At 40.6% G+C, this 17,987-nt stretch overlaps 3 protein-coding genes across 5 annotated transcripts in view; 1 reads left to right on the forward strand and 2 right to left on the reverse strand.

Moving 5' to 3' along the window:
- Positions 1 to 17,987, forward strand: part of napba (N-ethylmaleimide-sensitive factor attachment protein, beta a) — a gene marked incomplete at both ends in the record, with an annotated part of 47,520 nt that overhangs the window by 26,787 nt on the left and 2,746 nt on the right. Inside the window, 4 exons of one of the 3 annotated variants that reach the window (XM_083988337.1) lie at positions 12,872 to 12,988; positions 16,866 to 16,912; positions 17,348 to 17,425; positions 17,569 to 17,624. In XM_083988337.1, the coding sequence (XP_083844463.1) occupies positions 12,872 to 12,988; positions 16,866 to 16,912; positions 17,348 to 17,425; positions 17,569 to 17,624 (298 nt within the window). Of the gene's footprint in view, positions 1 to 12,871; positions 12,989 to 16,865; positions 16,913 to 17,347; positions 17,426 to 17,568; positions 17,625 to 17,987 lie in introns of those variants that run through there. The other 2 variants (XM_083988338.1, XM_083988339.1) reach the window with 2 other exon arrangements.
- On the reverse strand, positions 255 to 2,696 carry LOC310998348 (tripartite motif-containing protein 16-like). The gene has a single exon (XM_083988336.1). The coding sequence runs from the start codon at positions 2,679 to 2,681 to the stop codon at positions 918 to 920; it is 1,764 nt and encodes a 587-aa protein (XP_083844462.1). The 5' UTR covers positions 2,682 to 2,696; the 3' UTR covers positions 255 to 917.
- Positions 5,137 to 6,810, reverse strand: LOC310998345 (tripartite motif-containing protein 16-like; the record flags this gene model as incomplete). The annotated part of the gene is made up of 1 exon (XM_083988333.1): positions 5,137 to 6,810. One exon carries the CDS (start codon positions 6,808 to 6,810, stop codon positions 5,137 to 5,139), a length of 1,674 nt encoding a protein of 557 aa, XP_083844459.1.

Consider the following 17,987-nt stretch of genomic DNA (forward strand, 5'->3'; position numbering starts at 1 on the left):
ACTTATGAATGTGCTATGCACCCACACTTCACACAAAGTGTTCCCCCTAATTCTAATGTTTCCCATCATCTCTCATATGTGTAATCCTTGTTCTCTCACTAAATGTCAAAGATCCTGAATCCTTATGTCTAAAGAAGACCTTCAAAAGTAAACACAACGGAAATATTACTCATTGATTCTTATACTACATATGGAGAATCATTTATTCACTTCAGTTACATTGTTTGTTTAACATAAATCTCAGATATGGAAAAGAAAATAATAAATCATCTCCTACAGTAATTAGTGATAATCATAAATCCGGGAGACCTTATTCATGGATGGATTTAAACAACAACATTTGATCTGACAAACACATCACTGTAAATGTAATTCTAGATCTTTTTTTTTTGTTACACACTGAAAATAAAATATCCCAATAGCCCATACAGTGTAAGATAAGCAACAACAACAACAACAACAACAAACAAATCAGTGTAAATGTGATTGTAGATTTCTTAGTTTCCACAGTGAGAACAAAGCTCAGTGATAAAGGAAGGTCTGGTGGTTTCTCTGTTAAGGACCAAACAACAACAACAACACACAAACACATCAAGACAAATATCCAACAAACATTCAGAGCTCAGAGAAGTTTCTATTTCCATGTGGAGAAATGTGAGTTCAGGTAAATAAACTTCATCATGAGCAGTGATCTCCTCCACGGCTCCAGCTCCACCTCAACAAACTCAAACATCAACACAACGAGAAATGACAACAAGAGGTCAAAGTCCCGCCCACAATGTTTAATGATTGACAGGTGATCTCTGTGCAGTGCAGAGACACAACAGCAATGAGCTTTTAGCAACAAACATGGAGACTAAAGAAAGTGATGAACTAAAATACAGATTTTAACCAACTGCTCCTTCAATGATCTTTGTCTATTTGAGTTTACACAACTCTGCTGTGTCTCCATCAAACCCGTAAAGACAAACTCCAGCATGTAGAGGCTGAGTGAATGTGGTCTGGACTCTGTGGAGGAGAGTCATTGTTTCAGAGACGCTGTAGAAGGACAGAATACCTGCTCTGTGATCCAGGTACACTCCTACTCTGGAGGACTGAGGACCTGAGACTGGAGTCTTGGTGTTGTTGAACCAAAATGTGAAACTGTTGTTGTTACAATCTAATGACCAAGATTTGTCACTACCTCCAAACAAACTTTCTCTGCTGATATTCTTGTATGCGACTGCTACATAAACTCCTACTCCTCTCCACTCCACCTCCCAGTAACAACGTCCAGTCAGACTCTCTCTACTCAGGACCTGAGCATACATAGTGAATCTGTCTGGGTGACTAGAATAAGACTGAACTTTACCCATATATGTCACTTTTCTGTTTCCTTCAGATAATAACAGCCATCTGTTTACTGTGTTTGGATCCAGTGTGATTTTCTGTGAATATCTTAAGAAGTCAGCTCTGGTCCTGGGCTCTGGTGGTGGTGACAGTAAAACATCCGGTACTGGTACTGGTACTGGTCGGTTGAATTGCCCCCTTGGCCCTACCCTTTTGTTTTGCGCGTTCACGTGAAGTGGTAGGGTGACCCGATTCTGAGTCATTTGAGTCTCAGTCCTTGAGACGTTTGTCCATGTGTCTCTCAGAAGGTCCTGTAGTTTGTCTCTGAGCTCTGACACAGCTGCTGTCACATCCTCAAAGTGTCTGAGAGGACGGATGTTGACGCTGGATGAGTGTGTAGATGGACTGAGTGCTGACAGTGAGGGGTAGTTGTGTAGAAACTGGGTGTGATCCTCTGTGTGTGACAGCAGCTTCAGCTCAGCGTCTTTCCTCTTCAGTTCAGTGATCTCCTGCTCCAGCTTCTTCTCAAGCTCTTTGACTCCACTCACTTGAGTTTCCTGCTGGGATCTGATCTGCTGCTTCAGCTCAGAGCTTCTTTTCTCCATGAGACGGATCAGCTGAGTGAAGATCTTCTCACTGTCCTCCGCTGCTTTATCAGCAGAGCCATTGATGGCCTCCACCTCCTGTTGAAGCACCTTCACGTCTTTCTCTGTGTCCTGGATTCTCTGCTGGATTTTCTGTCGACTCAGCTCCAGCTCTCTCTGCCTCTCAGTCCTTTCTGCTGCAGCTGAGACTGTGTCGTGGCCTTTATGTTCATCCACAAGGCAGACAAGACAAATACACTTCTTATCAGTGCGGCAGAAAATCTTCAGCACCTCATTATGACGAGAGCAGATGTTCTCCTGGAGCTTCTTGGAGGGCTCCACCAGCTTGTGTTTCTTAAATGTAGGAGACTCAAAATGAGGTTGGAGATGATTCTCACAGTAGGAGGCCAGACATTGCAGACAGGACTTGACAGCTTTGAGTTTCCTCCCAGTGCAGAAATCACAGGCCACATCTTCAGGTCCAGCATAGCAGTGATCAGCAGGAGCAGCTTGGAGTCCAGTCTTCTTCAGCTCCTCCACTAAATCTGCTAACATGGTGCTTTTCACCAGAGGAGGCCTCGGTGTGAAGGTCTGCCTACACTGAGGACAGCTGTGGATTTTCTTCCCATCCTCTGCATCCCAGTGGGTTTTAATACAGTTGAAGCAGTAGCTGTGTCCACAGGGAATAGTCACTGGATCCTTCAGTAGATCCAGACAGATGGAACAAGAGAAGGTCTCCTGGTCCAGATGAACTCCTTTCTGCGCCATTTCACCTCTCACAGACGACGACGACGACTGTCTGAGTTTCTGTTGCTCAGAAGTGAAACTAGTTTGAGCTCTGATCTCAACAACATGTGTCTCTGCAGTGAACGGGGCCTGTCGGCTCCTCCTCTTCACCACATGTTGGTTCCACCCATCTTCAAACTGTAGATCTGAAGGGGAGGGAACAAGGAAACACCTGATCAAGGTGCAGCTCAGTGTGTTTGAGAGCAGATAATCAGATATTTCCTCATTCCAGTGCGAGGAGCAGCAGCTGTAAATCTCAACTTTTCCTATTTACAATGAAGTCTGGTTGCATTATTGTTACCTTATAGACTCAAGAAAACATCCATTCCAGACATGGAAGATGCTCAACATATTTATTTTCAGTTCTCACACACTATATACATACAAAGTGCAAAAATACATATCACCAAAGTTTATTGTCAACAACATTAGCTATATATTCAGACATTTCACTCAGAGAATGCAAACATTGGTCTATTAGCTGTCATACATCATTCTCTGTAGTGTAATGATCTCATCTATTGATACCTGCAGTACAACATACACTGATTGTTTCTGTAAAGTTGGGACAAGAGCAACAAAAGGCTGGAAAAGTAAATGACACGGATAATAAACAGCTGGAGGAGCAACTAGTTAGGTTAATTAGTAACATGGGTATGATTATAATCATGATGTTTACACTTTGATTAAAGCTCATAGACCTTATTAGTGAGTGGATCTGAACAAACACATCAACACAAATATCCAACAAACATTCAGAGCTCAGAGAAGTTTCTATTTCCATGTGGAGAAATGTGAGTTTAGGTAAAGAAACGTCATCATGAGCAGTGATCTCCTCCACGGCTCCAGCTCCACCTCAACAAACTCAAACATCAACACAACAAGAAAATGACAACAAGAGGTCAAAGTCCCGCCCACAATGTTTAATGATTTTGATGATCTGTGCAGTGCAGAGACACAACAGCAATGAGCTTTTATAATACATCATACATCACATTACAGTACCACAACAGTTCAACCCACAAATAAATTCCCATAATAAATTATTATACATTATACAGTATATGTCTTACTCATTGAATTTACAATTTATTTAAAAAATAGTTTATTACTACCTTTTTAAACATGTGTTTTGAGTTAATATTTTTGATGTTATTAGGTAATAATGTGTTCCATCCTATAATGGCTCTGTATATTACAGTAGGTTTTACGTAAAAAGTTTGTTCTTGGTTTAGGAGCCAGTAAATTATCATATCTAGATTGTCTGGTTGCATATTTGTTGACATTTCTGGTGAACACTATCTGGTCTGAGAAATATTGTGTTTTTTTATTGTTACGTAATCAAATTTCTCATGAAAGTTATAGGAGACTTAATTTCAGTCTGTCTCCAACCAGAAGCCATGATAAATTCTGATGCATTTTTAAGATATTTGCATGCAGTGAACAATTGAAATGGGCTTCCATACTTATGAATGTGCTATGCACCCACACTTCACATAAAGTGTTCCCCCTAATTCTAATGTTTCCCATCATCTCTCATATGTGTAATCCTTGTTCTCTCACTAAATGTCAAAGATCCTGTATCCTTATGTCTAAAGAAGACCTTCAAAAGTAAACACAACGGAAATATTACTCATTGATTCTTATACTACATACGGAGAATCATTTATTCACTTCAGTTACATTTACAACATTCAAACAGTTTGTTTAAATGAATCTCAGATATGGAAAAGAAAATAATAAATCATCTCCTACAGTAATTAGTGATAATCATAAATCCGGGAGACCTTATTTATGGATGGATTTAAACAACAACATTTGATCTGACAAACACATCACTGTAAATGTAATTCTAGATCTTTTTTTTTTTTGTTACACACTGAAAAGAAAATATCCCAATAGCCCATACAGTGTAAGATAAGCAACAACAACAACAACAACAACAACAACAACAAACAAATCAGTGTAAATGTGATTGTATATTTCTTAGTTTCCACAGTGAGAACAAAGCTCAGTGATAAAGGAAGGTCTGGTGGTTTCTCTGTTAAGGCCCAAACAACAACAACAACAACAACAACAACAACAACAACAACAACAACACCACACAAACACATCAACACAAATATCCAACAAACATTTAGAGCTCAGAGAAGTTTCTATTTCCATGTGGAGAAATGTGAGTTCAGGTAAAGAAACTTCATCATGAGCAGTGATCTCCTCCACGGCTCCAGCTCCACCTCAACAAACTCAAACATCAACACAACAAGAAAATGACAACAAGAGGTCAAAGTCCCCCCCACAATGTTTGATTGACAGGTGATCTCTGTGCAGTGCAGAGACACGACAGCAACGAGCTTTTAGCAACAAACATGGAGACTAAAGAAAGTGATGAACTAAAATACAGATTTTAACCAACTGCTCCTTCAATGATCTTTGACTATTTGAGTTTACACAACTCTGCTGTGACTCCGAAGTCCCGGTAAAGCCAAACTCCAGCATGTAGAGGCTGAGTGAATGTGGTCTGGACTCTGTGGAGGAGAGTCATGGTTTCAGAGACGCTGTAGAAGGACAGAATACCTGCTCTGTGATCCAGGTACACTCCTACTCTGGAGGACTGAGGACCTGAGACTGGAGTCTTGATGTCGTTGAACCAAAATGTGAAACTGTTGTTGGAACACTCTAATGACCAAGATTTGTCACTACATCCAAACAAACTTTCTCCCCCTGCTCTGCTGATATTCTTGTATGCGACTGCTACATAAACTGCTCTTCCTCTCCACTCCACCTCCCAGTAACAACGTCCAGTCAGACTCTCTCTACTCAGGACCTGAAAACATGAAGTGAATCTGTCTTGGTGACTAGAATAAGACTGAACTTTACACATGAATGTTACTTTTCTGTTTCCTTCAGATAATAACAGATGTCTGAATGCTGTGTTTGGATCCAGTGTGATTTCCTGTGAATATCTTAAGAAGTCAGCTCTGGTCCTGGGCTCTGGTGGTGGTGACAGTGAAACATCCACTTGAGTCACTGTCAGTGAGACGTTTGTCCATGTGTCTCTCAGAAGGTCCTGTAGTTTGTCTCTGAGCTCTGACACAGCTGCTGTCACATCCTCAAAGTGTCTGAGAGGACGGATGTTGATGCTGGATGAGTGTGTAGATGGACTGAGTGCTGACAGTGAGGGGTAGTTGTGTAGAAACTGGGTGTGATCCTCTGTGTGCGCCAGCAGCTTCAGCTCAGCGTCTTTCCTCTTCAGCTCAGTGATCTCCTGCTCCAGCTTCTTCTGAAGCTCTTTGACTCCACTCACTTGAGTTTCCTGCTGGGATCTGATCTGCTGCTTCAGCTCAGAGCTTCTTTTCTCCATGAGACGGATCAGCTGAGTGAAGATCTTCTCACTGTCCTCCACTGCTTTATCAGCAGAGCCATTGATGGCCTCCACCTCCTGTTGAAGCACCTTCACATCTTTCTCTGTGTCCTGGATTCTCTGCTGGATTTTCTGTCGACTCAGCTGCAGCTCTCTCTGCCTCTCAGTCCTTTCTGCTGCAGCTGAGACTGTGTCATGGCCTCTATGTTCATCCACAAGGCAGACAAGACAAATACACTTCTTATCAGTGCGGCAGAAAATCTTCAGCACCTCATTATGACGAGAGCAGATGTTCTCCTGGAGCTTCTTGGAGGGCTCCACCAGCTTGTGATTCTTAAATGTAGGAGACTCATAATGAGGTTGGAGATGATTCTCACAGTAGGAGGCCAGACATTGCAGACAGGACTTGACAGCTTTGAGTTTCCTCCCAGTGCAGAAATCACAGGCCACATCTTCAGGTCCAGCATAGCAGTGATCAGCAGGAGCAGCTTGGAGTCCAGTCTTCTTCAGCTCCTCCACTAAATCTGCTAACATGGTGCTTTTCACCAGAGGAGGCCTCGGTGTGAAGGTCTGCCTACACTGAGGACAGCTGTGGATTTTCTTCCCATCCTCTGCATCCCAGTGGGTTTTAATACAGTTGAAGCAGTAGCTGTGTCCACAGGGAATAGTCACTGGATCCTTCAGTAGATCCAGACAGATGGAACAAGAGAAGGTCTCCTGGTCCAGATGAACTCCTTTCTGCGCCATTTCACCTCTCACAGACGACGACGACGACGATGACTGTCTGAGTTTCTGTTGCTCAGAAGTTAAACTAGTTTGAGCTCTGATCTCAACAACATGTGTCTCTGCAGTGAACGGGGCCTGTCGGCTCCTCCTCTCCACCCATCTTCAAACTGTAGATCTGAAGGGGAGGGAACAAGGAAACACCTGATCAAGGTGCAGCTCAGTGTGTTTGACAGCAGATAATCAGATATTTCCTCATTCCAGTGCGGGGAGCAGCAGCTGTAAATCTCAACTGTTCCTATTTACAATGAAGTCTGGTTGCATTATTGTTACCTTATAGACTCAAGAAAACATCCATTCCAGACATGGAAGATGCTCAACATATTTATTTTCAGTTCTCACACACTATATACATACAAAGTGCAAAAATACATATCACCAAAGTTTATTGTCAACAACATTAGCTATATATTCAAACATTTCACTCAGAGAATGCAAACATTGGTCTATTAGCTGTCATACATCATTCTCTGTAGTGTAATGATCTCATCTATTGATACCTGGAGTACAACATACACTGATTGTTTCTGACAAGAGCAACAAAAGGCTAGAAAAGTAAAAGACACGAATAATAAACAGCTGGAGGAGCAACTAGTTAGGTTAATTAGTAACATGGGTATGATTATAATCATGATGTTTACACTTTGATTAAAGCTCATAGACCTTATTAGTGAATGGATCTGAACAAACACATCAACACAAATATCCAACAAACATTCAGAGCTCAGAGAAGTTTCTATTTCCATGTGGAGAAATGTGAGTTCAGGTAAAGAAACGTCATCATGAGCAGTGATCTCCTCCACGGCTCCAGCTCCACCTCAACAAACTCAAACATCAACACAACAAGAAATGACAACAAGAGGTCAAAGTCCCGCCCACAATGTTTAACGATTGACAGGTGATCTCTGTGCAGTGCAGAGACACAACAGCAATGAGCTTTTATAATACATCATACATCACATTACAGTACCACAACAGTTCAACCCACAAACAAATTCCCATAATAAATTATTATACATTATACAGTATATGTCTTACTCATTGAATTTACAATTTATTTAAAAAATAGTTTATTACTACCTTTTTAAAAATGTGTTTTGAGTTAATATTTTTGATGTTATTAGGTAATAATGTGTTCCATCCTATAATGGCTCTGTATATTACAGTAGGTTTTACGTAAAAAGTTTGTTCTTGGTTTAGGAGCCAGTAAATGATCACATCTTGATTGTTTGGTTGCATATTTGTTGACATTTCTGGTGAACACTATCTGGTCTGAGAAATATTGTGGTTTTTTATTGTTACGTAATCAAATTTCTCATGAAAGTTATAGGAGACTTAATTTCAGTCTGTCTCCAACCAGAAGCCATGATGAATTCTGATGCATTGTTAAGGTATTTGCATGCAGTGAACAATTGAAATGGGCTTCCATACTTATGAATGTGCTATGCACCCACACTTCACATAAAGTGTTCCCCCTAATTCTAATGTTTCCCATCATCTCTCATATGTGTAATCCTTGTTCTCTCACTAAATGTCAAAGATCCTGTATCCTTATGTCTAAAGAAGACCTTCAAAAGTAAACACAACGGAAATATTACTCATTGATTCTTATACTACATATGGAGAATCATTTATTCACTTCAGTTACATTTACAACATTCAAACAGTTTGTTTAAATGAATTTCAGATATGGAAAAGAAAATAATAAATCATCTCCTACAGTAATTGGTGATAATCATAAATCCGGGAGACCGTATTTATGGATGGATTTAAACAACAACATTTGATCTGACAAACACATCACTGTTAATGTAGTTCTGGATTTTTTTTTTTGTTACACACTGAAAAGAAAATATCCCAATAGCCCATACAGTGTAAGATAAGCAACAACAACAACAAACAAATCAGTGTAAATGTGATTGTAGATTTCTTAGTTTCCACAGTGAGAACAAAGCTCAGTGATAAAGGAAGTTCTGTGATTTCTCTGTTAAGGCCCAAACAACAACAACAACAACAACAACAACACACAAACACATCAACACAAATATCCAACAAACATTCAGAGCTCAGAGAAGTTTCTATTTCCATGTGGAGAAATGTGAGTTTAGGTAAAGAAACGTCATCATGAGCAGTGATCTCCTCCACGGCTCCAGCTCCACCTCAACAAACTCAAACATCAACACAACAAGAAATGACAACAAGAGGTCAAAGTCCCGCCCACAATGTTTAATGATTGACAGGTGATCTCTGTGCAGTGCAGAGACACAACAGCAATGAGCTTTTAGCAACAAACATGGAGACTAAAGAAAGTGATGAACTAAAATACAGATCTTAACCAACTGCACCTTCAATGATCTTTGACTATTTGAGTTTACACAACTCTGCTGTGGCTCCATTAGACCAGTAAAGATAAACTCCAGCATGTAGAGGCTGAGTGAATGTGGTCTGGACTCTGTGGAGGAGAGTCATGGTTTCAGAGACGCTGTAGAAGGACAGAATACCTGCTCTGTGATCCAGGTACACTCCTACTCTGGAGGACCGAGGACCTGAGACTGGAGTCTCGATGCTGTTGAACCTAAATCTGAAACTGTTGTTGAAACAAACTAAAGCCCAAGATTTGTCACTACATCCAAACAAACTTTCTGCTTCAACTGTATTAAAACCCACTGGGATGCAGAGGATGGGAAGAAAATCCACAGCTGTCCTCAGTGTAGGCAGACCTTCACACCGAGGCCTCCTCTGGTGAAAAGCACCATGTTAGCAGATTTAGTGGAGGAGCTGAAGAAGACTGGACTCCAAGCTGCTCCTGCTGATCACTGCTATGCTGGACCTGAAGATGTGGCCTGTGATTTCTGCACTGGGAGGAAACTCAAAGCTGTCAAGTCCTGTCTGCAATGTCTGGCCTCCTACTGTGAGAATCATCTCCAACCTCATTTTGAGTCTCCTACATTTAAGAATCACAAGCTGGTGGAGCCCTCCAAGAAGCTCCAGGAGAACATCTGCTCTCGTCATAATGAGGTATTGAAGATTTTCTGCCGCACTGATAAGAAGTGTATTTGTCTTGTCTGCCTTGTGGATGAACATAAAGGCCACGACACAGTCTCAGCTGCAGCAGAAAGGACTGAGAGGCAGAGAGAGCTGCAGCTGAGTCGACAGAAAATCCAGAAGAGAATCCAGGACACAGAGAAAGATGTGAAGGTGCTTCAACAGGAGGTGGAGGCCATCAATGGCTCTGCTGATAAAGCAGCGGAGGACAGTGAGAAGATCTTCACTCAGCTGATCCGTCTCATAGTAGCTGTGTCCACAGGGAATAGTCACTGGATCCTTCAGTAGATCCAGACAGATGGAACAAGAGAAGGTCTCCTGGTCCAGATGAACTCCTTTCTGCGCCATTTCACCTCTCACAGACGACGACGACGATATTTTTGTATGCGACTGCTACATAAACTGCTCCTCCTCTCCTCTCCACCTCCCAGTAACAACGTCCAGTCAGACTCTCTCTACTCAGGACCTGAGGCCATGAAGTGAATCTGTCTGGGTGACTAGAATAAGACTGAACTTTACCCATATAATATGTCACTTTTCTGTTTCCTTCAGATAATAACAGACATGAGTTTGCTGTGTTTGGATCCAGTGTGATTTCCTGTGAATATCTTAAGAAGTCAGCTCTGGTCCTGGGCTCTGGTGGTGGTGACAGTAAAACATCCACTTGAGTCTGTACTGGTATTGGTACTGGTTCTGGTACTGGTACTGGTGCTGGTCGGTTGAATTGCCCCCTTGGCCCTACCCCTTTGTTTTGCGCGTTCACGTGAAGTGGTAGGGTGACCCGATTCTGAGTCACTTGAGTCTCAGTCCTTGAGACGTTCATCCATGTGTCTCTCAGAAGGTCCTGTAGTTTGTCTCTGAGCTCTGACACAGCTGCTGTCACATCCTCAAAGTGTCTGAGAGGACGGATGTTGATGCTGGATGAGTGTGTAGATGGACTGAGTGCTGACAGTGAGGGGTAGTTGTGTAGAAACTGGGTGTGATCCTCTGTGTGCGACAGCAGCTTCAGCTCAGCGTCTTTCCTCTTCAGCTCAGTGATCTCCTGCTCCAGCTTCTTCTGAAGCTCTTTGACTCCACTCACTTGAGTTTCCTGCTGGGATCTGATCTGCTGCTTCAGCTCAGAGCTGTCTGAGTTTCTGTTGCTCAGAAGTGAAACTAGTTTGAGCTCTGATCTCAACAACATGTGTCTCTGCAGTGAACGGGGCCTGTCGGCTCCTCCTCTTCACCACATGTTGGTTCCACCCATCTTCAAACTGTAGATCTGAAGGGGAGGGAACAAGGAAACACCTGATCAAGGTGCAGCTCAGTTTGACAGCAGATAATCAGATATTTCCTCATTCCAGTGCGAGGAGCAGCAGCTGTAGATCTCAACTTTTCCTATTTACAATGAAGTCTGGTTGTATTATTGTTACCTTATAGACTCAAGAAAACATCCATTCCAGACATGGAAGATGCTCAACATATTAATTTTCAGTTCTCACACACTATACATACAAAGTGCAAAAATACATATCACCAAAGTTTATTGTCAACAACATTAGCTATATATTCAGACATTTCACTCAGAGAATGCAAACATTGGTCTATTAGCTGTCATACATCATTCTCTGTAGTGTAATGATCTCATCTATTGATACCTGGAGTACAACATACACTGATTGTTTCTGTAAAGTTGGGACAAGAGCAACAAAAGGCTGGAAAAGTAAATGACACGAATAATAAACAACTGGAGGAGCAACTAGTTAGGTTAATTAGTAACATGGGTATGATTATAGTCGTGATGTTTACACTTTGATTAAAGCTCATAGACCTTATTAGTGAGTGGATCTGAACAAACACATCAACACAAATATCCAACAAACATTCAGAGCTCAGAGAAGTTTCTATTTCCATGTGGAGAAATGTGAGTTCAGGTAAAGAAACTTCATCATGAGCAGTGATCTCCTCCACGGCTCCACCTCAACAAACTCAAACATCAACACAACCAGAAATGACAACAAGAGGTCAAAGTCCCGCCCACAATGTTTAATGATTGACAGGTGATCTCTGTGCAGTGCAGAGACACAACAGCAATGAGCTTTTAGAATACATCATACATCACATTACAGTACCACAACAGTTCAACCCACAAATAAATTCCTATAATAAATTATTATACATTACACAGTATATGTCTTACTCATTGAATTTACAATTTATTTAAAAAATAGTCTATTACTACCTTTTTAAAAATGTGTTTTGAGTTAATATTTTTGATGTTATTAGGTAATAATGTGTTCCATCCTATAATGGTATAGTATGTTTTAAAAAGTTTGTTCTTGGTTTAGGTGCCAGTAAATTATCTTGATTGTCTGGTTGCATATTTGTTGACATTTCTGGTGAACACTATCTGGTCTGAGAAATATTGTGGTTTTTTATTGTTAAGGTAATCAAATTTCTCATGAAAGTTATAGGAGACTTAATTTCAGTCTGTCTCCAACCAGAAGCCATGATACATTCTGATGCATTTTTAAGATATTTGCATGCAGTGAACAACTGAGAGCAATCCTAGCTGCTTTGTTCTGTGCAATTTGAAGTTAAATATCTTTGGTGGCTGCAGATGACCAAATAATCAGGCAGTAATCCAGATGGGACGACACTAGAGCCTTGATTACTTCATTCAGAGTATCTGATTTGACATACTTAGAACATTTTCTTGCCACTGCAGTACTTTTACCCATTTTCTTCATAATGTGATCAATATGTTCGAAAGTTTATTATCCAAGACTATTCCAAGTAACTTGATCTTGTTAACTTGTTCAATTTGTGTTCCAACAGACAGCTGTAGTCATCAGTCATGTCGTTCACTGAGAGTAAAAATTTAAAAATGACGAATGATTGTTTTACTGCAACACTGAACGGAATTTTAATTACAATATGTTTGCATTTGTGTGTGTGTGTGTATGTGTGTGTGTGTGTGTGTGTGTGTGTGTGTGTTTAGCTGCGGGGAATGCGTTCTGTCAGGCCGCTCGGCTCCACATGCAGCTCCAGAACAAACTGGACTCGGCCACCAGCTTCGTCGACGCCGGCAACGCCTACAAGAAGGCCGACCCACAGGGTGAGTGACACACACACACACACACACACACACACACACACACACACACACACACACTGGGCCTGTGACATCACAGCTTATCAGACATAAGATGGACGTAGTGAGATCTGGTCTCTGTTGCTGTTGACAACCAGGAGATACAAATCAGACTTATCTCAACTCTGTGTGTGTGTGTGTGTGTGTCTCTCCTTCAGTCTCCAGATGTTCTTATATAACAGCTGCTGCTTTTTAAAAAATGTTTTAAAGATCAGAAACAGGTTTTATAGGTTTCATGGTGCGTTCACTGACCTCCACCTCCGTCTGTTGAGTCTCTCCATCGTTTTCTCTGCTTCACTTCTATTGATTATTGATTAATGTCCACATCAGTGTCACTCTTTGCTCTGTTAATAGTCTTCACATCTGTCACATCTGACATCACACAGCTGCTTTAATTAACTCTTGTCGTCTCCTCCGTCCATCCAGCTCGTCCTGTTTTTTTTTTTGTTTTTTGTTTTTTTTATCATTATGAACTTATTGCCAGTTGAAAAATGTGTATTGTCCAGAACCATATGTGACTTTGCCACTAGTCAGATCCAAGAGATCTTTATGTGTCCAGTTGAGGGCTGGGATTCTCCCTCTAGTTTAAGTACCTGATCCAAATGTAATTGAGGATGAACTGCATTTTGTGTTTCATTGTCCGTTATATGACGAAGCCAGGCAGTTTTTGTTTCAGAAAATGCTAAATGTGAAGTCATTTTGGGCTGATGATGAGGTAAAGTCGGAATGGTTCTTCATAAAAGAAGTCTTTACTATAGCTACTTTCATAAAAAAAAAGTGCCTGGACATTAAGAAAAAGCAAATTATTTATGTGAATTTGTCTGTACTCTGATGATTTTGTTTGGTGTCTAAATATGAAATGTGTCTTGTAAGCCCTTATAGGCTGGGTGGGTGCCTTAATTGGTGCATGACACTTAAATAAATATAAATTCAAATTCAAATTCATGAAGGAATTTGCAGCGAGAGATGAGACGTTCACTGTCTCGACTCGTTGTGGCAGAAAAATTACAGAGCGAGTTGAGTCTGTGTGTCAGAATCTCTCAGAGTTTCTCTCAGGGTTTTATATTTTTATTTTTGATTTGATTTGAAAACACTGCAGCAGAATGACAGAGAGAGAGAGAGGGAGGGAGAGAGAGGTGGAAGTTGAGCTGCTGCTTGTTTACAAGTGTCGACAACACAAACTGTTTCTGCGTATTTGTGTTTCAGAAACCACATCATGGATCAATAATATGTGATATTTAATACAGCTGCAGCTTCTCTCTGGAGGAGGAACAACTTATAAACCTTTCAAACTATTACAGGTTTTATTACATGAACAAGTGCCTAAAATGAAGAAAAAAAAATTATACTGCACTGATTAAAAAATAATTCAATTAAAACAGACAATTATGGTTAAAATTTGAATCAGCGAGAGAGTAAAAACTAAGATAAATGAGCTCACGACTCTTGTTGAAGTCGTGGAAAACAAATAAAGTTTCAAACCAGATGATTAATGATCCAGAATCAGCTCTTAAATCAAGTCACAGATATTTAATGAGCAGTCGCCTGTATTAATGATATTGTTGATCAGTGTGTAAATAATACATATGTAGGCTAATTTAGGGTTTAATCAGTATAATGAACTTGCACCAAAACAACAAATAACACTGTCCAAAGTCTTTATTTAAACTCGCTGCACTGGTAAATTTATCTTCAACATGAGCTTCACCTTAAAATCTTATATTACTTTACAGTTTAATTCCAGATGTTCCTGTTTCATCTCAGTTAATCTAATTGTTCAGGTTTGTATTTGATGTATTCTTGATGTTTTCGTTGCTTTTATTTTTTTTTGCTGTTGCTCTACTTTTTAATTGTTGTTTTTGTTTCCCAACACTTTTTCTGTCTGAAGCTCAGCGTCGTTGTTTCTCGTGTCTCTGACCTTTTTTATTTATGTTTTTGCTCAGTGTGTTCCTGAGTTTAAATAAAGGTTGAATCAGGGGCGGAGTGGGGCACCAAAATCTACCGGGAAAATTCTGACCGCACCGGCCCACCATCGGCCCAACCCCCCCCCCCCCCCCACACACACACACACCATTTACATATTTCTGTACCGCTCACCGCTCAAACAGAGCCATGTGTCATTCCATATGGCAAAATATATGAGTGCCAGAAGCAAAAAAAAAAAAAGTGGGTGAAACAACTTAATTGGGGGTCTGGGGGTCCTCCCCCAGAAATTTTTTTGTAAAGGCTACACCATTTCCCATATTCTGGTGCATTTTAACCAATACATCCATGATTTTAACACATTGTTACTTTTATCTAGCTAAAAAAAAAAAAAAAATTACAGAAATACAGAATGTGAAAGAGCTGCAATTAGTGCCTCCCAAGCAGATTTAGCCTACTTAACACTGCTGACCATAACATTACATCCAGTCATGTTTACTCCTTTATTTCCCCCTTCTCAACTACTCTACAAATGGATTTTACTGACAGCGCGCTGCAAACGCCACGGTTTCGTTTCGGGTCTCGTCCTACTCACCAACATGCTTCGGTGCCCATGGAGAAGACAGAGTAGTGCTGCTGCTGTGATGTGAGAGGTTCCGGCTCGTAACGGTACCGCGGTCCGCGTACCGCCGCCCCCTGGCCCACTTGCAGTAAAGCACGGACTTTGTTGTCTTGTTAAATTAATATAACTTATAAATAATGTAACACACGGGCAGGACTGATCAGGTTTGCTGGGTAGCTTCATAGACTGTAGCTTCCGTGAGTCGTTCTGTTTTTAGCCGCAGCCGCTAGTTTAATGATAACTTTCACAGTGACAGGCTGACGCATTTCCCATGAGGCTTTGCACCATTCTACATTACTTTAAGAACAAACAAACTAATTAAATTGCTGGTTATTTTATATTTTGTGGTCATGGAGGTTTTGTAACATTGAAGTAAAATAATTATATAAAGATAGGAGGCTAAACAAATCATTTAGTAGGCTGGATTGATGAGAGTCTGATTCACTATCGCAACCATGAGTGAGAGGTAGAGAGACATGAAGGGGTATAAATAATGGGTGGACTTACACAGTGGTATAGAGGTAGAGCTTGGATATTATCGTCGGGACTTGTGATTATAGTTACTTTTAACTCATGAGCACCACACGGCCACGCAGAGCAGCTTGCGGGCCGGCTGACTTGGGTTTATTGGCCGCCGGCCGACCGGGAAATCTCCCGGTCCTCCCGATGGCCACTCCGCCCCTGGGTTGAATAAATGAATGAAATTAACTTGATAATAGAGAAATAGAAATAACAAGGAGGTGAGAGAGAGGGGGTAAAAAAAAGACACAATTATTTATTATAGGCTATATATTCACAGCTGATATTGACAGATTGACCCTGTGATGTATGGAAAAATATTGTTTTGTATTAAATTAGCCTCCATCTCTGCCTGTTTCCATGGTGACCGCATCTTTGTCATCCTCCTCCTGTCGTCCTGTGGGAGGTTTATCCATCTGATTATTGATTGTTTTGTCTCCAAGATGTCAAAACACTAAATCTTTGCTGCCAATACACACACACACACACGTTGTATAACAGTACGCTCCTTTATGAGTCTGTGCTGAGCGAAGCCTCGACAGAGTCACTCAGGACCCAGAGGTGTTTTGTTTTGTTGGAGGATTAAAGTGGGTCGTCGGGTCGCTCCAGGAAACGTGATATGTAGGTTACACAGAGACGAGACGAGTGAAACACGGTGGGTCAGCGGGTTAGTGCTGCTCACAGGAGGGATAAAACAGGGCTTTTAATTTGAAGGAGTCGACTGTTTCCTGTGTGACTGTGACGATGTTTCATCTTCTTTTTCTCTTGTGTTTCCAGAGGCGATCAACTGTTTAAACCAGGCCATCGACATCTACACCGACATGGTGAGTCCACACACCCAGCGCCGGCCCAAGGCAGAAGCAAACTAAGCACCTGCAAAAAGCAATTAACTTTTTCACTATAGTGTGTAACTTTTGTCGATCCCTAGAGAAATCCTTAATTGTTGTTATTGAATTGTTGTTTCACATTGCTGTTGTAGTTTATTTAAAACCAAATATAAAAATGTAGATGACGTGTTCAACTTCAACTAGGCCAGTTGACATTCAGTATCCCACTTACAGTAGTACGATATAATTTTGTGTAAATCAATAGAATAGAATAGAATAGAATAGAATAGAATAGAATAAGACTTTATTAAAAACCATATAGGATAAATAGGATGATGATTCACAATGACGGATTAGAAAAATTAAATTAGTTTGTATCAGGTGTGTAAATGATCAATAGTGTGTGTGTGTGTATGTGTGTGTCGATGACAGGGCCGTTTCACCATCGCAGCCAAACATCACATCACCATAGCAGAGATCTACGAGTCTGAGCTGGTCGACATCGAGAAGGTAACGTCACCTTTATGTTGGTTTTTCATTATTAATTACAAATAAAATCAGGTTTTTAAAATGTCTGTAAATGAACTACACATCGTTACACCCTCCTGTGTGTGTGTGTGTGTGTGTGTGTGTGTGTGTGTGTGTGTTTTCAGGCCATTGCCCACTATGAGCAGGCAGCAGATTACTACAAGGGAGAGGAATCAAACAGGTAAATTGTTCTAAACTATTCAATAAATAGTAAATAAGTAGTGGATTAATTACTTTATTTATTTATTCATTTAGATTTGTCTATTATTCTATATTGTTTAATGGTTCAACACGTTTTAATGTTCATATTCTGTCTGTTCATGTTCATGTTCATTCACTACTTGCTGCAGGTCAGTTCTTTGTTGTAAAGCTATTTGTCCTGTATGTCTTGTATGAAACTTGCATCACGAGTTCATTATTGTTGTTATTATTAGTAGTAATAATTTGATTTGTAGAGCACTTTCCAAAAAATATAAAATCAAATCAAAAGTTACATACTGAAAAACAAGTGTGTGTGCGTACAAAGGTACACAAACATCTACAC

Source organism: Trachurus trachurus, assembly GCF_905171665.1.
Source record: "Trachurus trachurus genome assembly, chromosome: 15".
In the NCBI taxonomy this organism is placed as follows: domain Eukaryota; kingdom Metazoa; phylum Chordata; class Actinopteri; order Carangiformes; family Carangidae; genus Trachurus; species Trachurus trachurus.